Here is a 25,202-nt window from a genome sequence, read left to right as displayed (position 1 = left end):
TGACTCCTGGGGGAACTGGGCAACTGGAAGGCAAAAAGAGTCTCCGAAACGGATGAATGCGAGGCGGTTCAGATCCTGCCAGGCACCCTCCCGCTTCACCTCTGCCCAGTAAGCCCTGCCATGGCCCTGCTCTCAGCCTGAGGACCCCGTAGGCGTCCTGGCGCTCACCCTCCATCTCTCCAGCGGGCTCTTCCTGTGGGGGATGGGGCCGGAGAAGGAGCCTCAGAGTTTCAGTTGATGATCCAAGGAAAAAAAAATAGGAAGTCACGAGATCAAAAAAACCAGCAGAAGACGGGTGACACGGAACATGAGAAAGCAATGCCGGGTCTTTGCTTACCCCTCCCCCCACCAGAGAGGTCCCGCACTCAAAAACAACAGAGCACACAGAAAGGAAAGTATAATTTATATGTACAACCAATACACCTGATACAGAAGAGGGGGTCGGGACAGCCCAGGAGTGGGTGTGAAGAGACCGGGAAAGGGGCAGCGAGAAAGGGAAGGGGCCGCGAAGAGGAAGTGGGGGGTTCGCCATGCAAACTGCCACTGTCCCCGGCCCCTCCTGGGGGGGAGGACATGCCCAAGTCTCCCCCGCCTGCCCTCTGCTCTTTTGTTCTGGTCCCGAAGGCAAGGCAGTCCCGAGACTACACCCCCTGCCTGATCCACTCAAATTCAGTCCGTATCGAGGCCTTCAGGAGGGAGGGTAGAAGTGCTCCAAGGACCCAAGCCCCCAAGCTGGGGGCTCCCCCACTGCGGGCCTGTAGCGTTTTCTCCCACCCTTTCTAGGCAACCGGGTCCCTAGAACAGATTGGGGAGCTCCTCTTTGGCTTGAGGGAGTATCGCCCAACCATCACTCTCTTTGGGGGGGGTCCCTGGTCCCTAGGGAGAGGGGAGACAACCCCCCAACACAACATGCCGTACGCACGAGGTCACTGAGCCAGGGAATGGCGCCTTTATTCTGAGGCCGAACAGCAATCGACTCCCTCCCCTGCAACTGCTCCACCCTCGTTTCGGGGAGAGGAAAGGGAAGGAAACATGCAGCTCCCCTCTCCTCTTCCCTTCCTCCCTCTCTAAAGTCCCCCTCCTCTCTTCAAAGCTCTTCTCCCCACCAAAGTTCCTACAGAACCGGCGAGGCTGATGCCCCACATCTGTAGATGGAGCTCGAACTGCAGGGGTGAAGGCAACCGCTCTGCCTCTCTCCTCCCCCCAGCACATCTTGGGAAGCCGCGCGTGTTCGGTGGGGGGTGAGGATACTTGGAAGACCCTGCTTCACCGCCTCCCACCGGGACCTCTTCTCACCAGCACAGTCTTCGAAGCGCGGTGGGAAAGGCGCAGGGGAGTGGAGAGAGACAAAGGGCCCTTCTCAAAGGAGTCGTAGAGAGGGGCAGGGGGGCACCTAGCCCAGAGGTGGCCCAAGGGGTGGGGAAGGTGGAGGATTGGCAGCAGGTCCCAGAGCCTGAGCTGGGGGTCGGCCTCGGGCACGGGGCCTGGGTGATGCGCTGGCCTGGGAGCCTGTCAGTCGTCTATACAGATCACCTCCCCGGCTCGGGGCTCCTTCCGATCCAGCCCGTCTGACACCAGCGCCCCCACCATTTCCTTCTCCTTCTTCACCAGCACTGGAGGGCCGTTGGTGGCGGCTGTTTGGGAAGGAGGCAAGGGCGTGAACCCCAGCTTCGCTCCCAAACGCGGCCTCTTGACCGTAGCATGTGACAGCTAGATTACCTCCTGCCACTGCTACTTAGTTCCCAGGGCAGCAGGGATGGGAGCAGGGCGAACCCCTGTCCCTGGGAGTCCCGGTGCCCATGACAGACCCCGTCCCGACCCTCACCATACCCCCTTTCTGAGCTCCGATTCTCCTTCCTGGAGGTAGTGGTTAAAGCCACTGACACCTTTGGTGGCATTTCGGACAGTGGGAACAGAAGAGAAGTCGGGTTTGGGAAGAACAAAGGCCAGAAAGACTCGGTTTCGTAAAACTGTAGAAACTCGCAAGGAAGCGAGATGGGCTGGACAGGTAAAGGGGGGCTAGGCAGGGCCGAAGCTCAGACAAGCAGGGAGCGGGAGGGCACCGGCTCACCTGTGATGAAGGAGCCTGCAGGCATCTGGCTGTAGTTGGCGCCGGCGGCGGCCAGGGCCCCGACGGGGGCGGCGCTGAAGGCCGCCCCGTACCCCGGAGGCGTAGCGTAGGGCCCCGGGGGAAAGGCCTGGAAGAGAGCGCGCGCCCATGTGAGAGGCTCCGAAGTCTGAGGGGACAACGGGGGCCCCGCTCCTGCACTCCCGAGGGGATCACATACAGGCAGGGAGACTCGAGGGTGAGGAGTGTGTCCCAGCAAGTCGTTTCTCCACACCGTCGAGAGCTGCCGGAAGCGTGTGTGTGGGGGTCAGAGGAGGACCAGCAGGGACAACTGGAGTTGGGGGGAAAGAGGGTTACCGGTGTGGGGTGAGGCTCCGTGCCCTTGCTGGCCAGCCGGCTGAGGATGCTGCGCTCGGACATCTGCAGGCGGGCTGCGATGGGGGGGATTCGGGACAGCGTGGCCGGCAGGCGGGTCACGTCCGCCTTCATGTCGCTCAGCAACTCCTCCAGCTGGTTCAGAACTGGGGCCCGGGCCACGGAGAAAGAAGGGCAAGAGAAAGACAGGGAAAGGGAGGGATGGAGCCAGGAAACGACGAGGAGTCAGAGGGACACAAAGAGAGGGAGAGAGAGACACCAAGGAACCAGAGACCAAGAAGATGACAGAAGGAGACAGAAAGAGCGACTCGGAGGAGAGAAAGAAGGAGACCAGATGAGCAGAGGATAGACAGAGAGAGAGCACAGGACACGGGAGGCAGGGGGACATCGGGAGACATGGGGCGGGGGGTCGTCAGAACATTCCATACTGCAAGAGTGACGTTTTGTGGGTGGGGATGACGGGGAGGAAATAGGAGACGTGGGAGGTGGTAACTGGTGTCACAGATTTTAGGAGTCGAGGTTTTCATGTGTGAGGGGAAGGGAGATTAGAGAATCAGCATTACAGATTCAGGGAATTAAAACAGGAATCCAAGGGGCCAGGAGTCAGTTGCTAGTCAGACAGGGTTAGATGGTTAGAGGGGTCTGGAGTCGAATCTATCATCATCAGGGGAAGAGGGTTTGGGAGGAAGGGCTGGAGTCAAAGGGAAGTTTCGGGGAGAGGATCACAGGGTGGGACGGGGGTAGTTTCTGCCTGGTGGGGTGAGCGAGACGCGGTGGGGGGTTACATGACTTGTGCGATTGGGGGTAAGGACTCTGGGGGACTACACGCAGGCCACGGCCCCGGAGAGGGTGCTATTAGCTGTAGGGCAGGCGTGTGGGTCAACGGAGGAGTTCGGCCCTGCGGAGGGACGCGCCACAGTCTCACAGACTCTGGGTGAGGGGGGCCGGCCCCTCCGCCAGGCGCTGGTGTGAATGCTCTTAGGACGAACGAGGGCCGGCTTGCACACACCCAAGAGGCTCAAAACCACGGGGTGGCTGGGGGGTGGGGGTTGGGGGTGGGGGCAGAGGTCAGAGGGGGGTGGTGCGGAGGGTAAAGGGGTCAGAGGGGTGGGAAAATTTTGAAGGGTGCGGGGTGAAGACTTACGCAGCGCTGTGGGCCCTCCCCCGCGCGGGGCCGCCGCGGCCCTTACCCTTGTGCAGGACGGCGTTGGCCGGCTTGTTCCCCGCCAGCGACTCCTTGGAGAGGTGCTGGTGGCTCTCGGCCAGGCATTCGGCCTCGGCGAAGCGGGCGTGGAGGGCCATGGCGGGGTGCGCCGGCTCCTGGGACAGGTTCAGGTAGGCCGCCCGCCGAAGCTGCTCCTCAATCACCAGCGCCTGCTCCAGGAGCTGGGGGGCCCGGAGGGGAGTGGGGGGGCGTGGGCATCTGCCAGCAGCCGGGCCTGCTGGAGACCCACACTGCCCTCCCTGCTGGCCCAGAGCACCCCAGCCTCCCACCAAGCCCACACTAACCCCAACACATCCCGGTCCCAAACACAAGGGTCTATCTGGCTGTCCCCCTACAGGAGTTAGCCGTCCCCACGTTCCAACCACACCTGGACCCCCGCTCTGACCCGAACCCCTCTTCACCACGGTCCCTCCTCTCCCGGGTCCCCACCTTGAATCTCCGGGCCAGGAACTTATTTTTCATCTCCAGAAAGTTCCCCTTATTGGCTTCAGTTTTAAACGGCTCATTGATGATGGCAAACTGAGCGTCATTTTGGATGTCCTGCCACCGTGCGTAGCCGTGGCTGCGATGCAGGAAGGGGCCGTCAAGGAACCAAACAGGGAGGCACTGCGCGGTCCGCACTCATTTCCTCTTGCCCGTCCCCCCAGGGTGATACCCCCCCCTTCCCGGGGTGTGGACTCCTCCCCCATCCAGGTTGAAAAAACCGCTTTTTTCCTGCATTTCTATCGAAGGATACAGGACAATCCCGGCCAGAAGCCAATAGTCATGTCTTCGGTGCCAGATCTCATTGAGTTTCCCGGAGCAAATAGCCGCCCGCTCCTCGTTCTGCCACAGCGTGTGAAGCTCTGGAAAGCGGGCCAGAGAGAGAGACATGGGGCATCAGCAGTGTGGGAACCATGGCCAGCTCGGCGGCAGTCAGAAGGGAAGGACCCGAGTCGCGGGGAGAGGACCGAGGGCTCTTTAGGGAGAAGATGGAAAGGTCTGGTTCACGCTGAGGACCAAAAGCTGTTACAAGCAAGGCTCAAGTTCAGACCAGGAATCGAGGAAGGGTAAAGAGGGCTCAGGAGTCCGGAGTGCAGCCAAGGAGGATGGCAGGTGGGGTGCAAGCCTGCCCCACCAGCAGCGACTTGGAACAAAAGGCAGGCACCACAAGGGAGCCTGAGAGGGCAAGCACATCCCGGTGAAGGGCGCCCACCTGTGAAGCCTCCGTCTGCGATGTTGAACATGAACCGGGGCTTCTCCACCTTCTCCTCGCGCCGGCTGTTGGGCCGAGGCTCATCCCGGGGAGGCCCGGGCCGCAGCTCCCGCTCCCCTTTCACGTCTTCTGCTAGGGCAGACAAGGCAGAGCTCACCACTGTGCTCAGGCCCCTCCCGGCTCCCAACGCTATTCCCTGGACTGGCCTGGCCTGGAGCAACTACCCCCCAGGCCCCACCCTGGACTGGCCTGGCCTGGAGCAACTACCCCCCAGGCCCCAGGCTTCGGCTCCCCCGGACTCCACCTCCCGATGCCCTCAGGGACCCGGGGCACAGCGCTTCCACCCATTACCTCTCTTGCCCAAATCCCCTGTTTCCCCCTCCGGCCTCTCCCTGTGCTCCTGGCCATCCAACGGCTTCTCCTCCCCCCTCTCTCCTGGCGTCGACTCTGTGGCTGTGGGAGGGGGTAAGGGACAGGAAGGGAGGATGTCACCCTCATCCCATGGCCCCAGAAGAGGGAGCTCCTGGAGTCTAAGCCCCTCATCACCCCTAAGCCCATGCACCCACCTGACTTCTCTCTGTCCCCCCGGTACCCAGGCTCGGGCTCCATTTCTCCAGGGACTCCCGGCACCTCCTCCTCTAGAGGGATCTTTCTGGACTCCAGCCGCTCCCCAAGTGATGGGGCTGGGCTAGGGACATCAGCCTAGGAGTCAGGATGGAGTCAGGATGAAGCAGAACCAGGCACCAGGCCCTCTCACTCGCACCCCCTGCGGGAGCCAGGCAGCCACGTACCTCTGTCTCCATCTTCTCCCCGATTTTGCTGTTCTTCTCAGGCTTCTCCTCCTGGTTTTCTGCTTCATCCTTTTCAAGAGGTGTCCTCACGCCATCTCCTTTCTCACTAGGAGCTGGGGTAGCTGCAGCGGGAAGCAGAGTGAGGAGGCAGAAACCCCCACCCTGACTCCAGTCCCTGTCCTAGGGCTCCAGCCCCACCCCCATCTCTCCTGCCGTCTAGTTACCAGGCTTCGAAGTGCAAGGACTGTTGGTAGCAGAGGCCTCAGGGGTGGTGGGAGACGTTTTGGTAGGAGAGGAAGCTCTGGAGGAACGCTTAGAGTCGGCGCTGGGGTCGGGCATCAGCTCGGGCATCGACCAGCGCCCATTGATGTGCTCAAATTCCTGTACCTGAGAGCGGCAGGGAGCGGTAGGGATGGGTCAGCTACAGGCACTGAGGGGGTAGGGGGTGGTAGAGACAGGTCAGCTGCAGGCACCAAGATGGGCAGAGGGTCGCAGGGACGGGTCAGCTGCAGGTACTAGCCACACAGGAAGCTCTCCCGCCAGTCTGAATCCAGAACCTGGGGATGCCAGGCAGCATGGGGATGGGGCCTAGGGGACCAGTTCGACTCTGGGCGAAGGACAGACTGATACCTTCTTCTTGACGAGAGACATGACTCCAATCCGGGTCAGCACTTGCTGGCGACTCAGGCCCTCCCGAGGGACACCATCAGCAAAGGTCTCCGAGCCATCTGCCCCGGGCTCACAGAGGTGACGCATGAACAGAGACACATAGGCTCTGGGAAGCATAGGGCGGGACGCAGGTTAGGAGGGCCGGGCAGGGGGTGCGGGTGGCGAGGCGGTGATGAGGGCACAGGGCTTACCGACGCCCTAAAACCCTACACTGCCCAGAGCCTGCCAATCTCCCCATGACCAGCCCTTCACACCCCCCCACCCTGTCTCTCCCTGGGGTCCTTGGCCTTGGTACTTCGTTCCTAGGCCCCATCAGTCAGCTCGTCATCCTGTCCACCAGCTCCCCGGCCAGTAAGTGTGAGGCCAGGACAGCCCGGGGCCAGGCGCCCCTCTCCAGCGCCTCTCCCCTGCAGGCGGGGGGCAGCCAGGCCTCTGTGCTCTAGGCTCGGCTGAGGGGAGGTGGGGCAGGCTGAGCCCACGTCCCAGGAAATCGAGCCAGGAAAGATCGGACCAGGCCATGTGGCCGGGAGCCTGGCAGTCAGCTGAGTAAGGTCACATCACGTGGTGGCCGCCAGGACACAAGCACACCCGGAGCTCCCCCAGCCCACAGCCCGCTGGGCCCGCAGCACCCGTGCTCACTTGAACTCCTTCTCTGTCTTGCCCCTCAGGTCCCGCACCAGCCACTGGGTGGTGAAGGCATCCTGCGGTGGCATCCCCCAGCGCATCACAGCGTTGAGGAAGGCCTTGCGCTGCCGGGTGTTGAATCCCAGCACCTGGGGGCCGCAAGGGAGGGCATGGACTGTCAATATCCGGTGAGGGAGTCTCACTACTAGGACCCCCAACCCCAGGGAACTCAGCCTCGGGGCCCCACCCCCAAGGGGATACTTGGAGGCCTGAGGCTGGCTCCCACCTCAATGTTGCCCCCAACTCGCGCCAGCAGCGGAGGGAGTGGCTTGTCCTTCTCATTCCGGAGCTGCCTCTTTGACTGTCGACGCCCTGGGTGTGGGGGAAGGGAGGGTGGCCTGGTTAGGGGGTCCCCCACCTCCTCCACCCATTAATCCTTCTCCACACCCAGCCCCTGAGACACAGAATCCGGGGAAGGCCTAACTCAAGTCTCAGGCGCTTCTAATTTCCTTTTAAGTGCTTTTCGACCTACCCAGCAAGGAGGTCTAGAAGAAACGGTCTAGAAGAAACGGGTCCCCTTAAAGGACTAGTAGCCAGGCCAGCGGGGAGAACGTAAACTATAAACTTTCTCGATTTTCCTTCTAGACATCCCAGCCCATACGATTCTCTATGCCCCATTTTGACAGTGGAAAAATTAACGGACGTTCCGTTCTTTTTATCCGCGATCTTTACTCAGTCAACAGAGAAGCACTCGTTCATGGAAAAACCACGGACTTAAAGGACACCAGGGAGTGAACCGGGAAGAGCTACGGCAGGAAATCAGGAAACAGGTGCCACCTTCTGGACGCTCGTCGAAGTCTTCATCCTCCTCCTCCGATCCCACTGAGTACTCGGACTGGTTATCTGTGGGGAGAGGGCACTGCATCAGGGCCAGCTCCCAGGGTAAGCCCACGCGGGGGCTCTTTCTGGCTGGAGCGCCCCCCCCCCCAGCCAATGCTGTCGGACTCTGAGGCCACATATCCTGGATGGGGTCCAGTCACCATGTACCCGGTCCCCAGCCCTGCACCTCAGGTGCCAGGCGAGGACTCTGCGTGTCCGGCGGGCCCCTGCAGCCACCAGCTGGCTGGGACCACCCGCAAGCCTGCCCAGCCTCTAGGCAGCTCCTGCAGACCCTTCTGAAGCTCCTGTCCCTCTAGGGGGGGCCGCCCTGACCCCTAGGCCTCCCTCTCCCTCTATGTGCCCACCCCCTTGCCCCAGGCCTCCAGGCTCCTGGCCAGCGCACCTCCCTTCCCGGTCCCTCCCTCTGGGGCTCACCCTGGTCCTCCTGGGCGGCATCGTTGTAGTTGACCTGCTTCCGGACCCGCTTGCCCTTGCCCAGGTTGCGGGCCAGGTCCTCCTGCTGCTGCTCGTAGTGGTGCCGCAGCAGCTTCTCCCAGTAGTCGGGGTCCACGTTCTCCTCCTGCTTGATGATCTCTCGTTCGATCTCCTCAATCTGCAGGCAGCACAATGCACACTCATAGCTTCCCTCGCCGCTGCCCAGCGCTCACGGCCCACAACCGCATGCCTACTTCCCCGCCGCCTGGCCTCTGCGACTCCCGCGAGAATCTTCTGGACACCGCACGTCCTCTTCGTCTCTTACCTGCAGCGGGCTTCTCCTCCCTGCTCCCCGCGTCTCCCCTGAGCCTGTCCTCCGGCGCCACCCGCGTCTGTCCCGCCCTGACTCACAGACACCCTCTGTGTATTGGTACTTTATCCCCCGAGGTTCTCCCCAAAGTCTGGTCTCACCCCTCAAACCAAGGACCTGTTCTGCCTTTTGCCCGGCGTTACGGTAAGAGCTCAGACTCCCCGCAGACTCCCCATTCAAGCCCACGGACGCTGCCCCGCAGAGGTGGCCCAGGGTACACCGCGCCCACCCTGGCGTCTCACCTTGTCTTCCTCCCGCACCACATACTGGGCCACCTTGAAGGAGCTGAGATACTCGTTCATGTTCTGCACATCCGTGTCCTCCGTCGCATCCTGGTTCCGGTCCAACAGCCGAGCGATGGCCTCGTTGTCGTAGTGAATCACGCTGCTGTCCTCCTCCTTGTTCTCCCCTGGTGGAGACGGGGAACCAGAGGAGACTGTGAGCTCCAACCGGAGGAAAATCCGTGCAAAGCTTTCTAACTTCGCTTCCTTCTCACGGGAGCACTGGAGGAGAAGACCCTTCCCCAAGGAGTCTGCAGACACATGTCGGGCCTTCCAACCCTCAGTGGAGGAGAAAGGGCCACGCTTCTCCCAGGGTCCGCATGGGAGAGCTTTTCTTCAGGGGTTCCCGAAGACGAGTGTGCCCGGGAGCGCAGGGCCTGGCTTCAGGAAGCCGCAGGGCAGGTTCTCACCCTCGTTCTCGTCCTTGAACAATTCCTCGGTGCCGAACTTGAGGATGTCGTCCAGCTCCTGCTTGGACATGGAGCCGGCCTTGGAGCCCAGCCCGGGCCGCACCACCAGGTGAGTGAGCATCATCTTCCTCTTGGCCACTTGGGTGATCCTCTCTTCCACGGACGCGCGGGTCACAAACCGGTAAATCATCACCTTGTTGGCCTGGCCGATGCGGTGCGCGCGGCTGAAGGCCTGTGCGGGCAGGAGGCGGAAGTGCGGATGGACAAGGGGAGCGGCCAGGGAGATGGGCCCCGTGTGCTGGGGAAAGGCCGCCGGCAAGGAAGGGTCTTCTACCCCCACTGAAAGCTCTCTCTCTGACCCTGGACATGACCCCCTCAGCCGGAAACCTGCATCTCCCTGCTACGGGCGCAGGGGATCCAGGAGGCCAGCTCCCACCTGGATGTCGTTATGGGGGTTCCAGTCAGAATCGAAGATGATGACCGTGTCTGCAGTGGCCAGGTTGATGCCCAGGCCCCCAGCACGAGTGGACAGCAGGAAGCAGAACTGCTGGGCCCCGGGAGCTAGGAGGGGACAGCGAGATTCAGCAGCTGTGCCGTGCGGCCAATTCTGAGACGCCCCCCGGCCGCAGACCACCATGCCACCCACGCAGCAGCCAGGTGACAGACACCCTCCCGTTTCAGGGACCCAGGCGCAGGTGGCTCAGGCCTTGCGTGCCCAGCAGGCATCACCCCTCACCGTTGAACCGATCGATGGCCTCCTGCCTCAGAGCGCCTGTGATGCCGCCGTCAATGCGCTCATACTTGTAGCCTTCGTAGTCTAAAAAGTCCTCCAACAGGTCCAACATCTTGGTCATCTACGGCGGGAGAGAAGGACGGAGTCTGGAATGATGAAGCAGTGGGCCAGGCACGGCATGTCCTGACCATCCCTTTGTTGCTTCCACCCCCCTTGGCCATGACGCCCACTCCCCGGGGGTGCTCCTCTACCCCTGCCCTTCCTCGCCCCGCTTTCTTGTCACACGTGCTTGACTTAGCATCCCTTCCCCTCTGAGACCCACAAGGTTCCAGGGACATCTACAAATGCCCGGAAGATCTGTATGGAATTGTCTCTCTGGGTGGCTTTCTGGAGAGCAGACCCACTGCTTCCGTCAGTGTTCCAAGACCTCTGTGCTGTGCTCTCCTTTCCTCTCCTCTCCCGTGGCTAAGGAACTCTATCAGTCCCAGAGACGACCTCCAGGAGACGACCCCAAGGAGACATGGGCTCCCCCTACCCCTGCTCCCCGTCCGGCTTCCAAGAAGCTGGCCTGCAACTTCCAATGACCTAAGCTAAGAACAGGGGTCAGAGGCCAAGAGGAACGCTGCCAGACCAGAGCCTCTCAAGAGTGCCACCTCCTGACCTCTCACGCCATGGGAGCCATGAGGAACAAGGTAAGGGACTGGCCTTGGGGGCGACACGGAGCTACGGGTGCAGGTCACCTGTGAGAAGATAAGCACTCTGTGTCCTTGCTCCTTCAGCTTCCGTAACATCTTCTGCAAGAGCATGAGCTTGCCAGACGCCTTAATAAGCGCCCCACCCTCGTAGGCTCCACTGGGGAGTTTGGGGGATTCCTGCCGAGAAGGGAGCAAAAAGGACGAGAGGGTCAGGGAGAGCGCCCCTGTGTTCCGACACAGCCTAGAAAGCCCAGGACCCAAATCCAGTCTTCGCCCCTTATGACTTCCTGCTCCCCTAGGCAATCCCATGCCCGTGCCCCACTGCCGTCCACCCCCCAAACCGGCAGCCCTCCACCCCATCTTCGGACAGCAGCATGCTGGCAGCCCCCCGTGCGTGCGTCACCATGGCCGCCACAGGGAAGAGGTAGGGGTGGTTGCAACACTTCTTCAGATCCATCATGATGTTGAGCAGCGACACCTGGTTCCCGCCACCTCGCGAGTTCAAGGCCTCGAAGTTCCGAGTCAGGATGTACTTGTAGTATTTCCTGAACACCAGGATGCGGGGCGCGGAAGAGACAGGACCAGGGGAGAAGTGAGGAGGCTGCCGCCTCCTGGAAGGCTGCCGCCTCCTGGAAGGCTGCCCTTGGTACCCCCAGCCCCCTTGGCCCAGGTGGCCCGGCTCTCGTCTCACTTCTGCATGGGGCTGAGCTCCACCCGGACGATGAGCTCTGTCTTGGCTGGCATGTTCTTGAAGACATCAGCCTTGAGCCTCCGCAGCATGTGCGGCCCCAGCAAATCGTGCAGCTTCTTAATCTGGTCTTCTTTGGAGATGTCCGCAAACTCCTCCAGAAAGCCCTCTAGGTTGCTAGCAGGCGGAAGGAGACAAAGAACTGAACAGGCCATCGGGTTCTTTGTGCCTAGCCTCAGGCTTCGTTCTTCACCTCGGGGAACCCTCCGCCTGCCCCTGTTCTCAGCCCCTCCTCGCCGCAGGTCCGCACACCACCCTGGGCGGGGGGTCACTTACTTAAACCTCTCTGGGGTGAGGAAATTCAGCAGGTGGAAGAGCTCCTCCAGATTATTCTGCAACGGAGTCCCGGTCAGAAGCAACTTATGATCTATCTTGTAGCCATTGAGGACCCTGAAAAACTAGAAAATGAGGCAAGGAGAGGCAGGAGAATGGGCCCGTTAGTGGCAAGCAGCTGGACCACACAGCCCGACTTTTTCTGTGCTCTGTCCGGGATTACAGGCCCCGAATCTCCAGTCCTCCTTCTCACCCAACCTGGACTCCTCCCTGTTCCGGGCTGCAGAAAGTCCAGAACCTTCCTTCTCACAAGCAGGGCCAGACTGGGAGGTCTGGGTGTGTCACTCACCTTGGACTGGTTATTCTTGAGCCGATGGGCTTCGTCTACGACGAGGCAGGCCCAGCGGATGGAGCCGAGAGCGGCCTGGTCGATGGTGATCAGTTCGTACGAGGTCAGCAGAACGTGGAACTTGACCTGGGCCTCCCTCTGCCAACATAGCCATGGTCCGTGCGGCAGCTACCCGATGCCCGGGCACCCAGACCTCTAGACCCGTGCTTTCCCCGGACACCCCGTCCTGCCTGCACCTGCCAGGGGAGCCAGCCACCCCGTCCTGCCACGTGGGCTCCACCCGGGGATGACTGGACACAGCCCCCAACCTCTACCCCATGTCCGGCATGGGCAGAAGTGTACGTCTCCAGGGCAGGAGTGGGGCGGGGGGTGGAGGAAGGAGAAAGCTCAGAGGGTTAAATGCCAGTGGGGGACAATGAAATAACACCTGGGGGTCTCCAAGTAGACGAGCTCAAGGGGCGTACCTTCATCTTAAAAGCTTTCTTGCCACCTTTGATGGCGTTGTCTTCGAAGGAAAACTCGTTCTCACGGATGATGGCCCGGCTGTCCTTGTCACCCGTGTACGTCACCACGTAGAACTTGGGTGCCCACATCTGGAACTCCCGCTCCCAGTTAATGATGGTCGAGAGGGGGGCGCTCACCAGGAAGGGACCCTTTGTGTGGCCCTGTGAGTTGAGGGTTGGGGGGACCATCATTCAGGGGTTGAGGCGGTCACCCCAGTCCTCTGGCTGCTGCCCGCCTCCCCACAGTCCCCTGTGGCCTCAGCCTCCATCCACTCCCACCTTCCAGAACCTTCCCCAGTCCCTCCGAGGGCCCCCGTGTCCAGCACCTCCTTATAGAGCGAGTAGAGGAAGACGATAGTCTGGATGGTCTTGCCCAGCCCCATCTCGTCAGCCAGGATGGTGTCGGTCCCCTGGGCCCAGGAGAAGCGCAGCCAGTTCAAGCCCTCCAGCTGGTACATGTGCAGTGTGCCGCCCGTGGCTGTGATGAACCGCGGCTGGCTCTCGTATTTCACCGTAGGCTGTGGAGTCAAGACGTCCGAGCGCTCAGGGGGACGGTCAGGGCTCCTCCGCCCCCCTCGCTGGCACAGAGCTCAGGCGGGATCACGGTTCCCTCCGTGATGCCTGAGCTTATGGAAGTTCTAGACCTCGGTCCCTCCCCCTCCAGCACTGGCATGAGGAAGGCAGCAGGGGTGGGGGCAGCCCCGGGTGCTGGGGCATCAAGCTTCTCTCTGGCCCTTTAGGCCGATCTCCTAGCCATGCTTGGGGCAGGCTGGACACCGTCCAGGGAGGCTGCTGAAACTTCGGGGAAGTCCTGTCCGGAGGCCCGGGGCAATCTGCAATCGCCTAGATCTAGAAACGGAAGAGAGGCTGAGAGGAAGGACTTACATCGTTAGTAGGAGAACTGGGTGGCCCGTCGCCCTGCAGCTCCTTCTTCTTCTTCTTATACTTGCGGGGCTGGGCGGGGTCCTCCCCCATGATCAGTTCTCTGGGAGAAGAGCAGGTGTGAGTGAGGCCTGCTCCTCGGAACCTCGCTCTCTCCTGAACACACTCCAGACCTCCCTCTCACTTTCCTTAAACATCTCACAGTTCCTTTCTTCCAGAGTTTTTACCTTCACCCCTTTTACATCCAGTGCCAACAACGCCCACCACCCCCAGTCCTCGGCATCCCCTCTCCCCATGACTGCACCTGACGTCTGTTCCTCACACTGTTCCTTCCTCCACCTGTCCCACCCCAGACAACCTAGCACCGGCTGCTACTGCCCTTGATTTCAGGTCGGCTCTGCCCCTCCTGGACCTCCCCTTGCCCAAGGGGCTGGCTTTCACTCCCCTGTCCTCAGACTCCACCCCACGGCCTGGCCCCCTCACCGGTGTCTCCAGTAGCTCTGTTTGTGGTCTTCGTATTCGGGGATGTTCATTTCATCCTCCTCCCACGTGGACTGGTCATAGGGCAAGTCCCGCCATTTCACGAGATAGTGGTAATTCCCCTTTTTATCCACACTGCGGGGCAGAAGACCAAGAGAAAGAGCAGGAGGAGAAAAAGAACATGGACCACAAGCAGAAAGAAATCATCATAAACACGACGATCAGCCAACAGCTAGCCTTTGTCACCTCATCCTCAATGAGGGGCCCCCGGGAGGGAATTTAGGACGACTGAAATCCCACCCTATGCTTTCCAGCATGGCTGCTTGGAAATCTACGACCAGAGGGGCGCCTGGGTGGCTTAGTTGTTGGGCGTCTGCCTTTGGCTCATGTCATGATCCCAGAGTTCTGCGATCAAGCCCCCCATTGGGCTCCCTGCTCGGCGGTAAGCCTGCTTTCCCACTCCCACTCCCCCTGCTCCTGTGCCTGCTCTCGCTATCTCTCTGTCGCTGTCAAATAAATAAATAAAAATTTTTTAATTTAAAAAAAGAAAAAGAAAAAGAAATCTATGACCAGAAAACCCTTGGGGCTTCGTCTAATCAGTCTTAACTAAACAGCCGTTGGGCGGGAGGCCCCGTTCCAGGCAGGGCTGACTCAGCAGTGAGGCACGAACAGACAAGGGACCCCAAGTCCACAGAGCTCACGCTCGGTGCAGAAGGCAGTGACGACCCAGTAAACATGCGCGTGGACAATGTCTGGTGGTAACATGGACCACGAAGAAAGCAGCACAACAAACACAGGCTGGCTAAACCGTGTTTCTCACGTTGGCCTTTGTGGCCTGATACCCAGCCTTGCAGATCATTAGATCAGAGGCCACAGGGAAGGGGTCACACGGGCCTGGACTCTACGTCTGGTTTCTCTCCACCTGGATGCCCGAGAAACGCAGCTGGAGCCCCGCAGGTGCACCAGGTGCTGGGCGCAGTGATACAGCCTCTGGCGGGGTGGCAGTGGCAGTAGGGTAGGGAACAGCATGGGTGAATGAGCGGGAGGCCGGAGACTCACCTGTGGTTGATGATGCGGTGGACGGTCATCCATTCTGGCTTGATGCCGAAGCGATAGTACTTCTCCTCCATCTCCGCGTAGTGCGGGTCCTTGACCTTGCGTTTGTCACTCTTGCCGTCATCCTCACCGGAGCCGTAGTCCAGGGGCGGGGGCTCATCCATGTCGTTTTTCCTCTGGTAGTTCCGGTACATCACCAAGTGGAAGATCTCCAGCTGACGGGGCACAGAGGGAGGGGACGAGATGGTCCCAGCATCCGAAGAGGACCACAGGGGACCAGCCCCCGGGGGGAGCGGCACGGGGAGGACAGACATTCAGCGGACTGGGCAAGCATATGACAGGCTGATGGGAGCAGGAACACGGTGGACTGAGGGCTGGACTGAGGGCAGAACGGGAAGGGAGGCTGGCGGCGGGAGGAGTGGAGGCCGAAGGAGACTCCCGTGGAGACTGAGGATGGAGGGAGGGTGTGAGGAGGGCCCGAGGCCCAAAGCAAGCGAAGGGTCTGGGGCCGGAGGGAGGAGTGAGACGAACAGCATGGGGTCCCAGAGAGCGGGAAGGACAGGCCGCATACCTGAAGCTCCTTGGCCCAGGAGCAGTGCCAGTAGGACAGTCCTACCCACTTGACAAAGAACTCTCGCTCCGATCGGCCTTGAAGAGGACGGGGTGGCGGGGCATCGGGGTTCCCATCGGCCTGCTGGGGTGCCGGCACGGACACGGGCGGCTCCCCCCACCGCCAGTGCAGGATCTTCTGCACACGGCCTTTCAGCACAGGGCACTTGGGGACAGGCGCGCACAAGGAGGAAACATGGGGAAAAAGTGCCATCGTTAGAGGAGGAGGAGTTCGGGGTCCCACGAGGGAGTCAAAGGCCAAGTGCAGGGACAGGAACAGAAAGGGGGGCCAGACAGTGGGGTTCCAGAGATGGGAAGAGTCGGGGCTGCCAGGAAACCCAGCAGGAAGGGCCGACTCACCGTGCATCGGGGACACAGCCATTCCCCGTTGGGGATGTCAGGCAGGGGCGGGTTCAGACAGTGAATGTGGTAGGAGGAGATACACGCGTCGCAGCACAGGAGCTCGCCCCCGTCCTTACACACGCGGCAGTACTCCATGTGGTCGTCCTCCTCCTCCTTCTCCCCTTCTTCCTCTCCCTCCTCCTCGTACTCCTCCTCCTCCTCCTTGGCCTCCCACTGCACACCCTCCTTCTCCTGGGAGGCCAAGGCCAGACGTGGAGATGGACAGAAAGGAGAAGACGGGCAGTGAGACCGGAAGCCAGGGACAGACACGGGACACCTGACTGCAAGAAGGGCAAAGGAGGCGGGCGGGAACAAAGGAACGGGACACCTCCGTCTCCAGACACGTCGAGGAGGGAGCAGAGGGATGGGGGAGGGGGCTGGCCACCGAGAAAGCCAGGCATCTGGGGGCAGCAAGCAGACAGGTGGTTCCCCAGGGGGAGGGGGCAGCAGGTACTCACGCAGTGGGGGCAGCTCCATTTGCCCTCGGGAGCCCGGTCCAGCTCCGGATCAAGGCAGACGAGGTGGTAGGCACGAGGGCAGGTGTCGCACAGAATAATTTCCCCACCCTGTTGGCACACCTCGCAGTAATCCTGGTGATCCGTCTCGTAGCCGTCAACCTCGTCCTCCCCGGCCACTGCGGGACAGCCCAGGACTGTCATGTATACCAGGGCAGGCAAAGGGCACAGAAGGGGAGAGAGAGAAAGAGAGAGAGAGAAGTGATGGGGGAGAGAAAGGCTGAACAAAGCAGTTAGAGGGGGACACAAAAGGGGCCCTCAAGGGATGACAGGTGGCCAGATGGACAAGGTCACACACAGCTGGTACCCCTTACCCTTCCGCTTCTTCCTCCCCGGCCGGCCTCTCTTGAGCTTCTTGGTGCGGACAGGCCCGTCCGGCCGGCCCGAGGCGCTGTGGACGCTGCCGCTGTCCAGGTCTGACTCCTCGGCCTCCGGCTCGGGGCCCTCATCACTCTGCAAGACATACTGCCCGGAGCCCCGGGGCAGTCAGGGAGGCCGGCTTCACCGCGCTCCCCTCCCCAGGCCTCCGGCTCCTGCTCCAGCTTCCCTCAAGGACCCCTGTGTCTGGACCCCTGGACCCTGACCGCCCCCCCTCCATGCCGGGGCGCTTAGCCGACAGGGACGGGCCACTCACCGAGCCTCCCTTCTTCCTCTTGCCACCCAGCAGCCCAAGCTTGATTTTCAGGGGCGCCATCTTCTTTCCCCGAAGCTTCTTGCGTCCGTCAGGCACTCGGGGGCTCTTACTCCGCCTTTTATGGCCTGGACCTGAAGGAGGAGCAGGGTGAGGGAGACACGTCAGACGTCACGACATCCTGGAATAACGCAGTTCATGGAGGCCTCAGAACCCCTGGACAGTGGTCCTAAACGGGGGCGGGGGGGTCCTCACCTTTGCCCTCTTTGGTTTTGGCTCTTCGGATGGGTGGGGGCTGGGTATCGGCAGAAGGAGGTGGCGGGAGGGTGGGGGGTCCGGAAGGTGCTATGGGGGCGGCCGATGACACGGCAGCTGACACCTGCTCGGCCACAGCTGCGGCTGCTGCTGCCGCCGCCGCCGCCACCGCAGCTGCCGACCCCTTGAAGGGATTGTTGGCACTGAACTCTCTCCACTTGGCCCCGAGGATGGTCATCATCTTAGACATTGGGATCTTAGGATTCTTCTTCGCGATCAGGGGCCTGTAAATGCAGGAGCAGAGGACATGGGACCTTCACAAGTGGTCCGGACTCCGCCATACCCCTCAGGGGCTGAGTCTGCATTTGTGCTCGCGCTCCTGGGCCGGGAAGCAAAGACCCGTCAGAACGACCTCGCTTTAAAGGTAACCCGATATAGAGCTTAAGAGAGAAAAAAACAGGGGCGCCTGGTGGCTCAGTGGGTTAAGCCTCTGCCTTCAGCTCTGGTCATGATCTCAGGGTTTGGGATTGAGCCCCGCATTGGGCTCTCTGCTCAGCGGGAAGCCTGCTTCCCCCTCTCTCTCTGCCTGCCTCTCTGCCTACTTGTGATCTCTGTCAAATAAATAAATGAAACCTTTAAAAAAGGAGAGAAAAAAAATAATAAAAACCAAGAACACGTACGAGGAGAAAGGAAACGTACACACGCAGCAGATGAGAAAAGATAAAACAGACAAAGATGTTGATAAAAACGCTTCCAATCTTTTCCAGTTTGTAAGATCCTATCACGTATGTTAGCGAGGTCATGTTTCATCCTTGTGATGATACCGTGAGTTGCCAGGATTCTCTGCATTTTCCAGCAAGTTCCATGGGCCCTAGCACGTGCAGTCCAACAGGCCAGGTGGGTTAGGCTCTGTGGCGGGGTGTCAGACTTTTGTGAGGACATGGGTGACCACGGTGCTCACAGCAGCACGGTTCTCAGCAGTGAGGCAGGAGAGACAGGGTACTGACGACAAGGAAGGAACACTCGCCAGGCTTGGGCCACTCTGCTATCATCTACTCTACTCGGGGGGCGGGGGTGTCCCCAAAGCCCAGGCTCCACAGCCAGTGGGGCGTGACTGTTAATCACGGGGTCCTAAGCCAAGGGTAGAGATGACTTGATAACTGAGCAAAGGAAATTGGGCAACACTCATTTCTCTCTGTTTCAGTGGAAAGAGAAGTCCTGCAGGGGGAGCTGGAATGTTTGGGGCGTAGAGGGCCATCAGCCCTCACTGTCTTCTGTCACTAGGGCTTTCGAACCCAGCACTGGAATCATGACTGCCCCCCTGCCACCCTCTCGTGAAGGGATCCTGACCGGGGTCCCTGCACCCTGCGGCGACCAGGGTCCTCTCAAGTTCTGTGCTGTGCGTTTCTCTGGGGAGCAGCATCCAAGAGTTTATGCTGCTCCGCAGACCCCCCACCCCCACCCCCGGAAGTGTCCACCGGCCAGTCCTACCTCATGAACTGGCTGAAGGCTTTGTAGTTGGTGAGCGTGTGGTAGTCCTCCTCGGAGAACACATGCTCCACGTCCTCCAGGCCCCAGGTCAGAAGCAGAGTAGCGGACGACTTCTGTTCTACCTGCTGCGAGTGACAAGGTGTCATGGGGCTTTCGGGGCAGGGGTTCCTTGAGGCAGGCGCTTCTCCGGCCCCCATCCTGGGCCCCCCACATGCCTCCCTCCCCATAGCTTGTAGCTGAGGCTCTGGGGCGAATTCTCTAGCTTCTCCACTGAGCAACCCCTCCTTGGGGCGCTCCGTCCCCAGCCCTGTCTTCAACACTGATGTGTGTCCCCCCCAATCCTACTCACCTTTTGTCCCCCATCTCCCTCCCCCTTTTTCCGCCGCTTGGTCTTCTTTTCCTTTTTTTCTCTGTGCTTCCGCCTCCGTTTCCGACCTGGTCCCATTCCATATTCGCTGCCCCCGCTCTCTGACTTCTCCCGGTACTCATCGCGCTCGGAGCCAAATTCCTCCTCACTGTCCTGAGGGAGAGAAATAAAAATAACATTTCTTCAGTCCTACCATGTGCCAGGAACTGTTCTTAGCCCATAACATGTATTATCCCTTTTAATCTTCACAACAATTTTCTGGAAATAGTAACTTATCTATTTTTAATCTGCTTTTTTTTTTTTTTTTTTGCAGATAAGGAAACTGAGGCACGCGGAACTAAACAAACTGGCAAGGAGACGTGGGGCTGCTAGGCTCTGGAAGCATGCAGTCCGTGCCCATAGCCTGCTCTCAACGGGGGCTCCAGGGTGCTAAGGTGAGTCACGTGAACACCCGGGGCTCTGAAGCTGGGGTCCCAGACTCGGGAGCTACAGGGCTGAGCCGGAGTGGGGAGGGGGCGGCAGACCTCCGACTCCCGGATGCCCCCTACCCTCCAACCTCCACCCCGGAATAGAATAATCAGGAGGGACGGAGAAAATTCGAGAAAATGTAGGTGCCTGGGAATGGTCTGCTGAGCCTTGCGTGGAGACAGGAGTCCTTCACACTTACAAGCTTCTTGCGTTTCCGGGGTTTTCCTGGTTTGTTCTCCTTCTGCTTCTTGGGTCCTCGTTTTCTCTTCTTTACACCCAAAGCTGAAGGCAGCAGCCGGATATCATCCTTATCTTTGGAGCAGAGAGCACCAGAAAACCTAAGCCTCCAGGTTCCCTGGCTCGGCGGCCCCTAGACCTCAGCCCTCCTCACCTCTCCTGTTCCCACTCTCTAGGAACTAGGGCATTAACTCCTCCAAACCTCGCCTCCCTTCACCGGGTGCAAACAGAGAGTGTTTCGAGTACTCTGGGACGCTTGGGTTCTGAATGGGAGGTCAGGGGTCAGAAGGGAAGAGCAGCCAAACCACTCCCTCCTCTCTCCTCCTACTAACAAGGGAGCAGGCTCTAGGCCATGGGCTCGGACTGTGGCAGGTCCTTTCAGTCGCCGCCAGGGCTCCTCCTGCCTTCCCCCTCACTTAGCCAGCTGGCATCCTGCCCGGGAACTGGGGAAGCCATGCCCAGCTGCTGGCCTGGCCTGACCCCAGCACTTGGAGTGGGGAGACACAAGCTGGCAGCTCCCTAAGCCAGATGCTGAGACGGGAGAGCCAAAGGTGGACACCTGGGATCTCACACTAACACCCGGGGCCCTCACATCCCTTCCGCCATGAGGGAGGCCTCTATTTATACTTCCTCAGATGATCGCCAAGCCTCCCATCACCCTAACATGGCCCTGGAGAAAAAGAAGTCCCTGCCAGTCATTTTCACATCTTGCCCGCAGGACCGCAGCGTCTGGCTCGTCCATCACACCCTAACCCTACGGGGAGCAGTCTCTGAATTACCTAAGCATTCCTCCTCTTCCCAAGTAGCCTGGAACCTCCCCTCAAATCTATTTCCATAACCCTGCTCCCTAGGAGAACTCAGGACCCCTCCCCTTTGTCCCCTGGTCTCACCCTTCCCCTCCAAATTTAGTCCCATTCATACAGAAGCAGCAGGGGAGACCCAAACAAAGCTGGAAACAAAGACACACCCAGCATATGCATTCTCAGACGCACACACGAACACAGGCCTGAGCACAAATCCAGACAGCTGCCTCCACTTGCTTTCAGCAAGCCTAGGTCCTGGACTTTCTCCCTAGACGTCTCTATCAGGGCAGGGGCTTCCCTGATGTGTCCCCTAGCCCAATTCTCCATGACCCTGACCTCGGGTCTGAGGAGGACACAGATGCCACAGACCTGGGGCCCTGCTTGGCCTCCCCCCCCCCCCCCCCCAGGCACTAGACTAACCAGCCAGACCTGTCCTGCTCCCCGCAGAGGAGGAAAGCCTGGGTCTGGCCCAGCCCCTTGCTCTAGGAAACACAATCCTTAGGCCCACAACAGCCAAGGGAAAATTAGCCACAATTAACACGGCTTCCACTGCCTGGGGATCCCAGCGCCTCCTTCCTCGCTACCTGTCCTCAGAAGCTACCTGTCCTCAGAACGCCAGTATCCTGTGTCTTCTGGTGCAGGATCACCCTCTAGGCCAGGGACGGGGAAGGGGGGGGCGGGGCGTGCAGCAGGCCCCGGGCGTGCGAAGAGCGTGAAGACTGGAGTAGGAAGTCAGTAGACGCCATGGTCCCTTCCCCCGCCCCCCGCCCCCAGCAGCCAGCTCTCCCCAGCTCCCGGGACGTCGCTTAATGTGAACATGGAAACGGAGGCCGCCGGGGCGGTGGCAGGGCAGGCCAACTGGCTCGGCGTCAGGGACGAGGCCTGGGCCACCACCCGCCCCGCGGGGGTCTGGGGCACCTGCCCCGGGGACCTCAGCCGCCAGTTCGCCGCCCTCCCCGCACCGGCAGGAGGCTCCCGAATTCGGGAGGCCGGCGGCTGCGGCGGGGAGAGGCAGCGCGGAGCGGCGAGGAAGGGAAAGGGAGGGCAATAAAGCAAACCCAAGTCCCAACCTCGGTCTCAGCAGCCACTCAATGCTGGCCCGGCGCCCAGACTCTCCCACACCCCGGCTCTGATCCCGGGAAGCGAGCGGGGGCGGGGGGCGGCGCGCGGCGGGGGCGGGGCCTGGCGCGCCGGGGCGGCGGGAGGGGGGGGAGGCGGGCGGAGCCGGGCCCAGGCCGCGCCTCCCGCCCGCCCGGCTCTCCCTCTAATCTCACCATCAATCTCTCACACATATATTTATTTTTTCTCAAATTCCCCTCCCTCCCCCACAACGCACCACCATAATAGGTCTGCTGCACATGCGTACTGCACGCAGGGGGTGGGTTTGTATTTTCAGAGCTTTTGCAAAGAAACTACCAGAATTTTCCGCACCACCCACAATCATTCCCCACCCCCACCCCCAAGGAATCACATCTATATATTATGTTATATTATTTCTCGAGACTTGCCAGAAGGGGGAGGGAGAAGAAATGAGTTTTGGGCTTCCTGTTCCCTTCCCCCACCAACACAAGCGCTATTATTTTAAACGTTTAACAATGTAAGGAGCTGAGAAGGGGGGAAGGGATAAAATCGGTCTTGGGTAAGAATGTAAAACAAAATGGTGAGAATCAAAGCCGTCAGAATGAAAAACAATAGACGTCTAAGACGCGCAAATTCACACTCCGGAGAAGGATGAGGGAGGGCGGCCCGCACACATTTCCTTCCAGGAGGCTTATTTTTGCCCGCACTTAGGTAGACCGAAATAACGAGCGAACCAAAAATATTTCCCCAAAGTTTTGCCTCCGAAAGTCATCTGAGGGGCTGCATCTGGGTCACTCATTGGACTCGGAAGGCTGAAAGGGGGGCGGGGATGCAACGGCCCCCAGGAGAGCGAGGAGGTGGGTTTTCATTTCAAATACAATTTTTTTAAAAAAACATTTGACGTTTCTTCTCGGCTGTTGAGAGAACAGAGGGAAAGAGGGGGAGGGAGGAACTGACACAAAGACCCACCTCGACCTCAGATTATTTCATGCCCCTCGCTCTCTCTCACATCCCCAAATCCGGGATCAGAAACACCCAAATACCACATTCCACTTAGCCGCACAAATCGGGCCCTGACACAACCTGACATCCTTTCTTTCTCTTCTTTACTGCGTCTGCCCGGCTCCAGGCATCCCCCTCCCCACGATTTTTTATCCCTTTTCCCTCTTGCAAATCCATAGGTTCTCTGGGATAACTTTGTAAAAACTTTTCCCTTTTTCAGACAAGCCTGGGGGGGGGGGTGTCCCTGTTTCCATCAAACACGCACCCGCCTCCGCCGCCCGCCCCCCCCAAGAAGACACCCCATACTCCTTTCAAAGGTGCTCTCAATTGAACAGGGACATTTGCTACATCACCCACACAGATCAATGTGACAGTTTTACAAAGAGCGTCCTGAAGTTTGGTGCATTTGTGCTGCGTGGCATCGAGGCCTGGGGGTCTGGATGTCCCCTTTCACGCCCCCAGCAGATGTGAGCACCCTCAGAGTGCTCCCCTGTCCTCAAAAAGGTTAGAAATCACTCCACTAGGAGGGTGGTCTGAGTGGGGCCGTTGCTGCCCCCCCACCATGCGAGGCAGCAATGTGCTCCTTCCACCCCTGGGGGAACTGCCCAGAGAGCGGCCCGGGTGACTTGTCATCCCCGGGGAGAGGTGCCGAGTGATGGTCAAGCTGCACAACAGCTGGGTGGGCAGTTCACGCCCCCCAGCGTGATCAAGGTGCGGGTGGTTTCCGCGAGAGAGTGAGTGACAGTGAATGGCAGCCACGTGAGAGTCACAGCTGGGCAGCTCGGCCACCCCAGACTGACGGGGTCACACGGGGGAGGGGGGGCGCACTTGACACAAAAGAGCCCGGAGCAGAGTGCAGATAAAGGGGGTGGAGTTGGGGGCATCTGGTTTCCCAGACACTCTCCCTGTGCTCCCCAATCTTAAAGGAGTGCTCTCCCCGGGACGAGCTGGGGGAACAGGCGGCAGGAGCAAGTCTGACTCCAGGAAGTGGTCTGCGTGGAGTGCGGCCACCACCTGCCCCCGGTCCCCAGCCGGCCGCAGACATTCACGCGACCCCTCCCCCACGTGCCACCGCACGCCCCGGAGTTGGCGGGCACCGGGGTCCCCGCAGGTGGGGGTCCGATGGAGACCGACCCCTGCCCCCGACCCCCGCCCCCCCAGTCCTGAGGGGGGTGTTGCTTAGGCCCGCGGTCCGCTCCACACGCGGAAACCCCCCGTTACCTCAGTGCAACCCCACTCGGGCCGGAGCCCCAGGGGCGCCCGCGCGGCCGCCCCTCCCCCACGCGCCCCTCCTCCACGCCGCCGTCCGGCCGCCAGGGTCTCCGCGGTCCCTCGCTCGGCCAGGGAGGGGGCCCTGGCTTCGCCGCGGCCGTTTCCTGCCTACCCCCTCCCCGCCGAGGGTAAAAAAAAAATCTCCTCCTCCTCCTCCCCCGAAAGCCGCGACCGAGTGGCCCGGTCCGCGCGCGCAGCTCGCGCCCAGCGCTCTCTAGCCCGGGCGGCGGCGGCGGCGGCGGTGGCGGCGGCGGCGGCGGCAGCGGCGGAGGCTGCGGCGGCGGTAGCGGCGGCGGCGGCGGCGGGGGGAGGGGTGCGACGGGGGAGGGGAAGAGGCCTGGCCCCGCGGCGGACGCCGCAGCCCGCCCGCCCGCCCGCCGCCGCCCGGCCCGCCCGCCGCCGGCCGGCCAGCCGCTGGGCCCCGGGCCCGAGACTGGCGCCCCGCGCCCCGGATTCGCCTCGGCTCGGCCGCGCGGTGGGTGCCTCGCCCCCACCCGGCCTCGCGCGCCCACGGCTCCCGCTCGGGCTGGGGGGGATGCGGGGGGGAGTCGGGGCGGCCGCTTACCTGGCGGCGGGGGCGGCGGCGGCGGCGGGGGCAGCGGCGGCGGTGGCGGCGGCGGCGGGAAGAGGTGGCAGCCGGGGGGGCTGTGGCGGTCGCGGCCCCGGTCGTGGCCCGGCCCGCGCCCGAGCGCTCCCTCGTCGTCGTCCTCCTCGTAGTCCTCGTCGGCCGCCTCCACCTCCTCCTCCTCCTCGTCGCCCTCTTCTTCCTCCTCTTCTTCCTCCTCCGACACCACCATCTCCTCCTCCTCCTCCTCCTCGTCCCTCAGAGGGGAAGCCATCCTGTGGCTCTGGCCCCCCCACCACCCCCCCACCCACCGCCCGCCCGCCTCCCCCACCGCTACCACCACCACCTCCTCCTCCTCCTCCTCCTCCTCCTCCTCCTCTTCGGCGGCGGCGTCCTCCTCCTCCCCACCGCCTCCCCCAGCCCCCCAAACCCCCGGGCCACCCCCCTCCAGAACCCCCCCTCGG

At 61.1% G+C, this 25,202-nt stretch overlaps 1 protein-coding gene, 1 long non-coding RNA gene and 1 other non-coding gene across 16 annotated transcripts; 1 reads left to right on the top strand and 2 right to left on the bottom strand.

Annotated features, from left to right (window-relative positions):
• Positions 1-386: 386 nt before the first annotated feature.
• Positions 387-25,051, bottom strand: CHD3 (chromodomain helicase DNA binding protein 3). 14 transcript variants are annotated; one of them, XM_032322522.1, is made up of 40 exons: positions 24,739-25,051; positions 19,979-20,091; positions 19,294-19,464; positions 18,945-19,069; positions 17,454-17,737; positions 17,202-17,332; positions 16,882-17,032; positions 16,511-16,704; positions 16,011-16,244; positions 15,613-15,816; positions 15,045-15,256; positions 13,989-14,120; positions 13,509-13,608; positions 12,950-13,141; positions 12,585-12,785; positions 12,121-12,258; positions 11,775-11,896; positions 11,442-11,615; positions 11,154-11,295; positions 10,796-10,927; positions 10,059-10,176; positions 9,759-9,883; positions 9,323-9,554; positions 8,874-9,040; positions 8,262-8,439; positions 7,785-7,850; positions 7,234-7,319; positions 6,963-7,096; positions 6,285-6,429; positions 5,879-6,041; positions 5,655-5,776; positions 5,430-5,565; positions 5,215-5,316; positions 4,864-4,995; positions 4,405-4,513; positions 4,098-4,230; positions 3,634-3,829; positions 2,289-2,399; positions 2,072-2,198; positions 387-1,634 (listed from the first exon to the last, which is right to left on the bottom strand). In XM_032322522.1, exons 1-40 carry the CDS (start codon positions 25,010-25,012, stop codon positions 1,394-1,396), a joined length of 6,249 nt encoding a protein of 2,082 aa, XP_032178413.1. In that variant the 5' UTR covers positions 25,013-25,051; the 3' UTR covers positions 387-1,393. The 14 variants fall into 14 exon arrangements, with proteins under 14 accessions (XP_032178413.1, XP_032178409.1, XP_032178411.1 ...); XM_032322518.1 differs by lacking the exon at positions 2,289-2,399 and adding an exon at positions 2,426-2,589 and having other exon boundaries at positions 3,588-3,829; positions 4,864-4,992; XM_032322520.1 differs by lacking the exon at positions 2,289-2,399 and adding an exon at positions 2,426-2,589 and having other exon boundaries at positions 3,588-3,829; positions 16,882-17,020.
• LOC116578621 lies at positions 6,677-6,821 on the bottom strand. Its single transcript, XR_004280988.1, has one exon.
• LOC116578347 lies at positions 6,990-8,880 on the top strand. The gene is made up of 3 exons (XR_004280832.1): positions 6,990-7,135; positions 7,684-7,889; positions 8,446-8,880. It is a non-coding gene; the product is annotated as an uncharacterized LOC116578347 (long non-coding RNA).
• Positions 25,052-25,202: the final 151 nt, after the last annotated feature.

Source organism: Mustela erminea, chromosome 18 (assembly GCF_009829155.1).
Source record: "Mustela erminea isolate mMusErm1 chromosome 18, mMusErm1.Pri, whole genome shotgun sequence".
Lineage (NCBI taxonomy): Eukaryota > Metazoa > Chordata > Mammalia > Carnivora > Mustelidae > Mustela > Mustela erminea.
The sequence above is the reverse complement of the archived record's forward strand: the minus strand, read 5'-3'. Positions and strand labels throughout refer to the sequence as shown.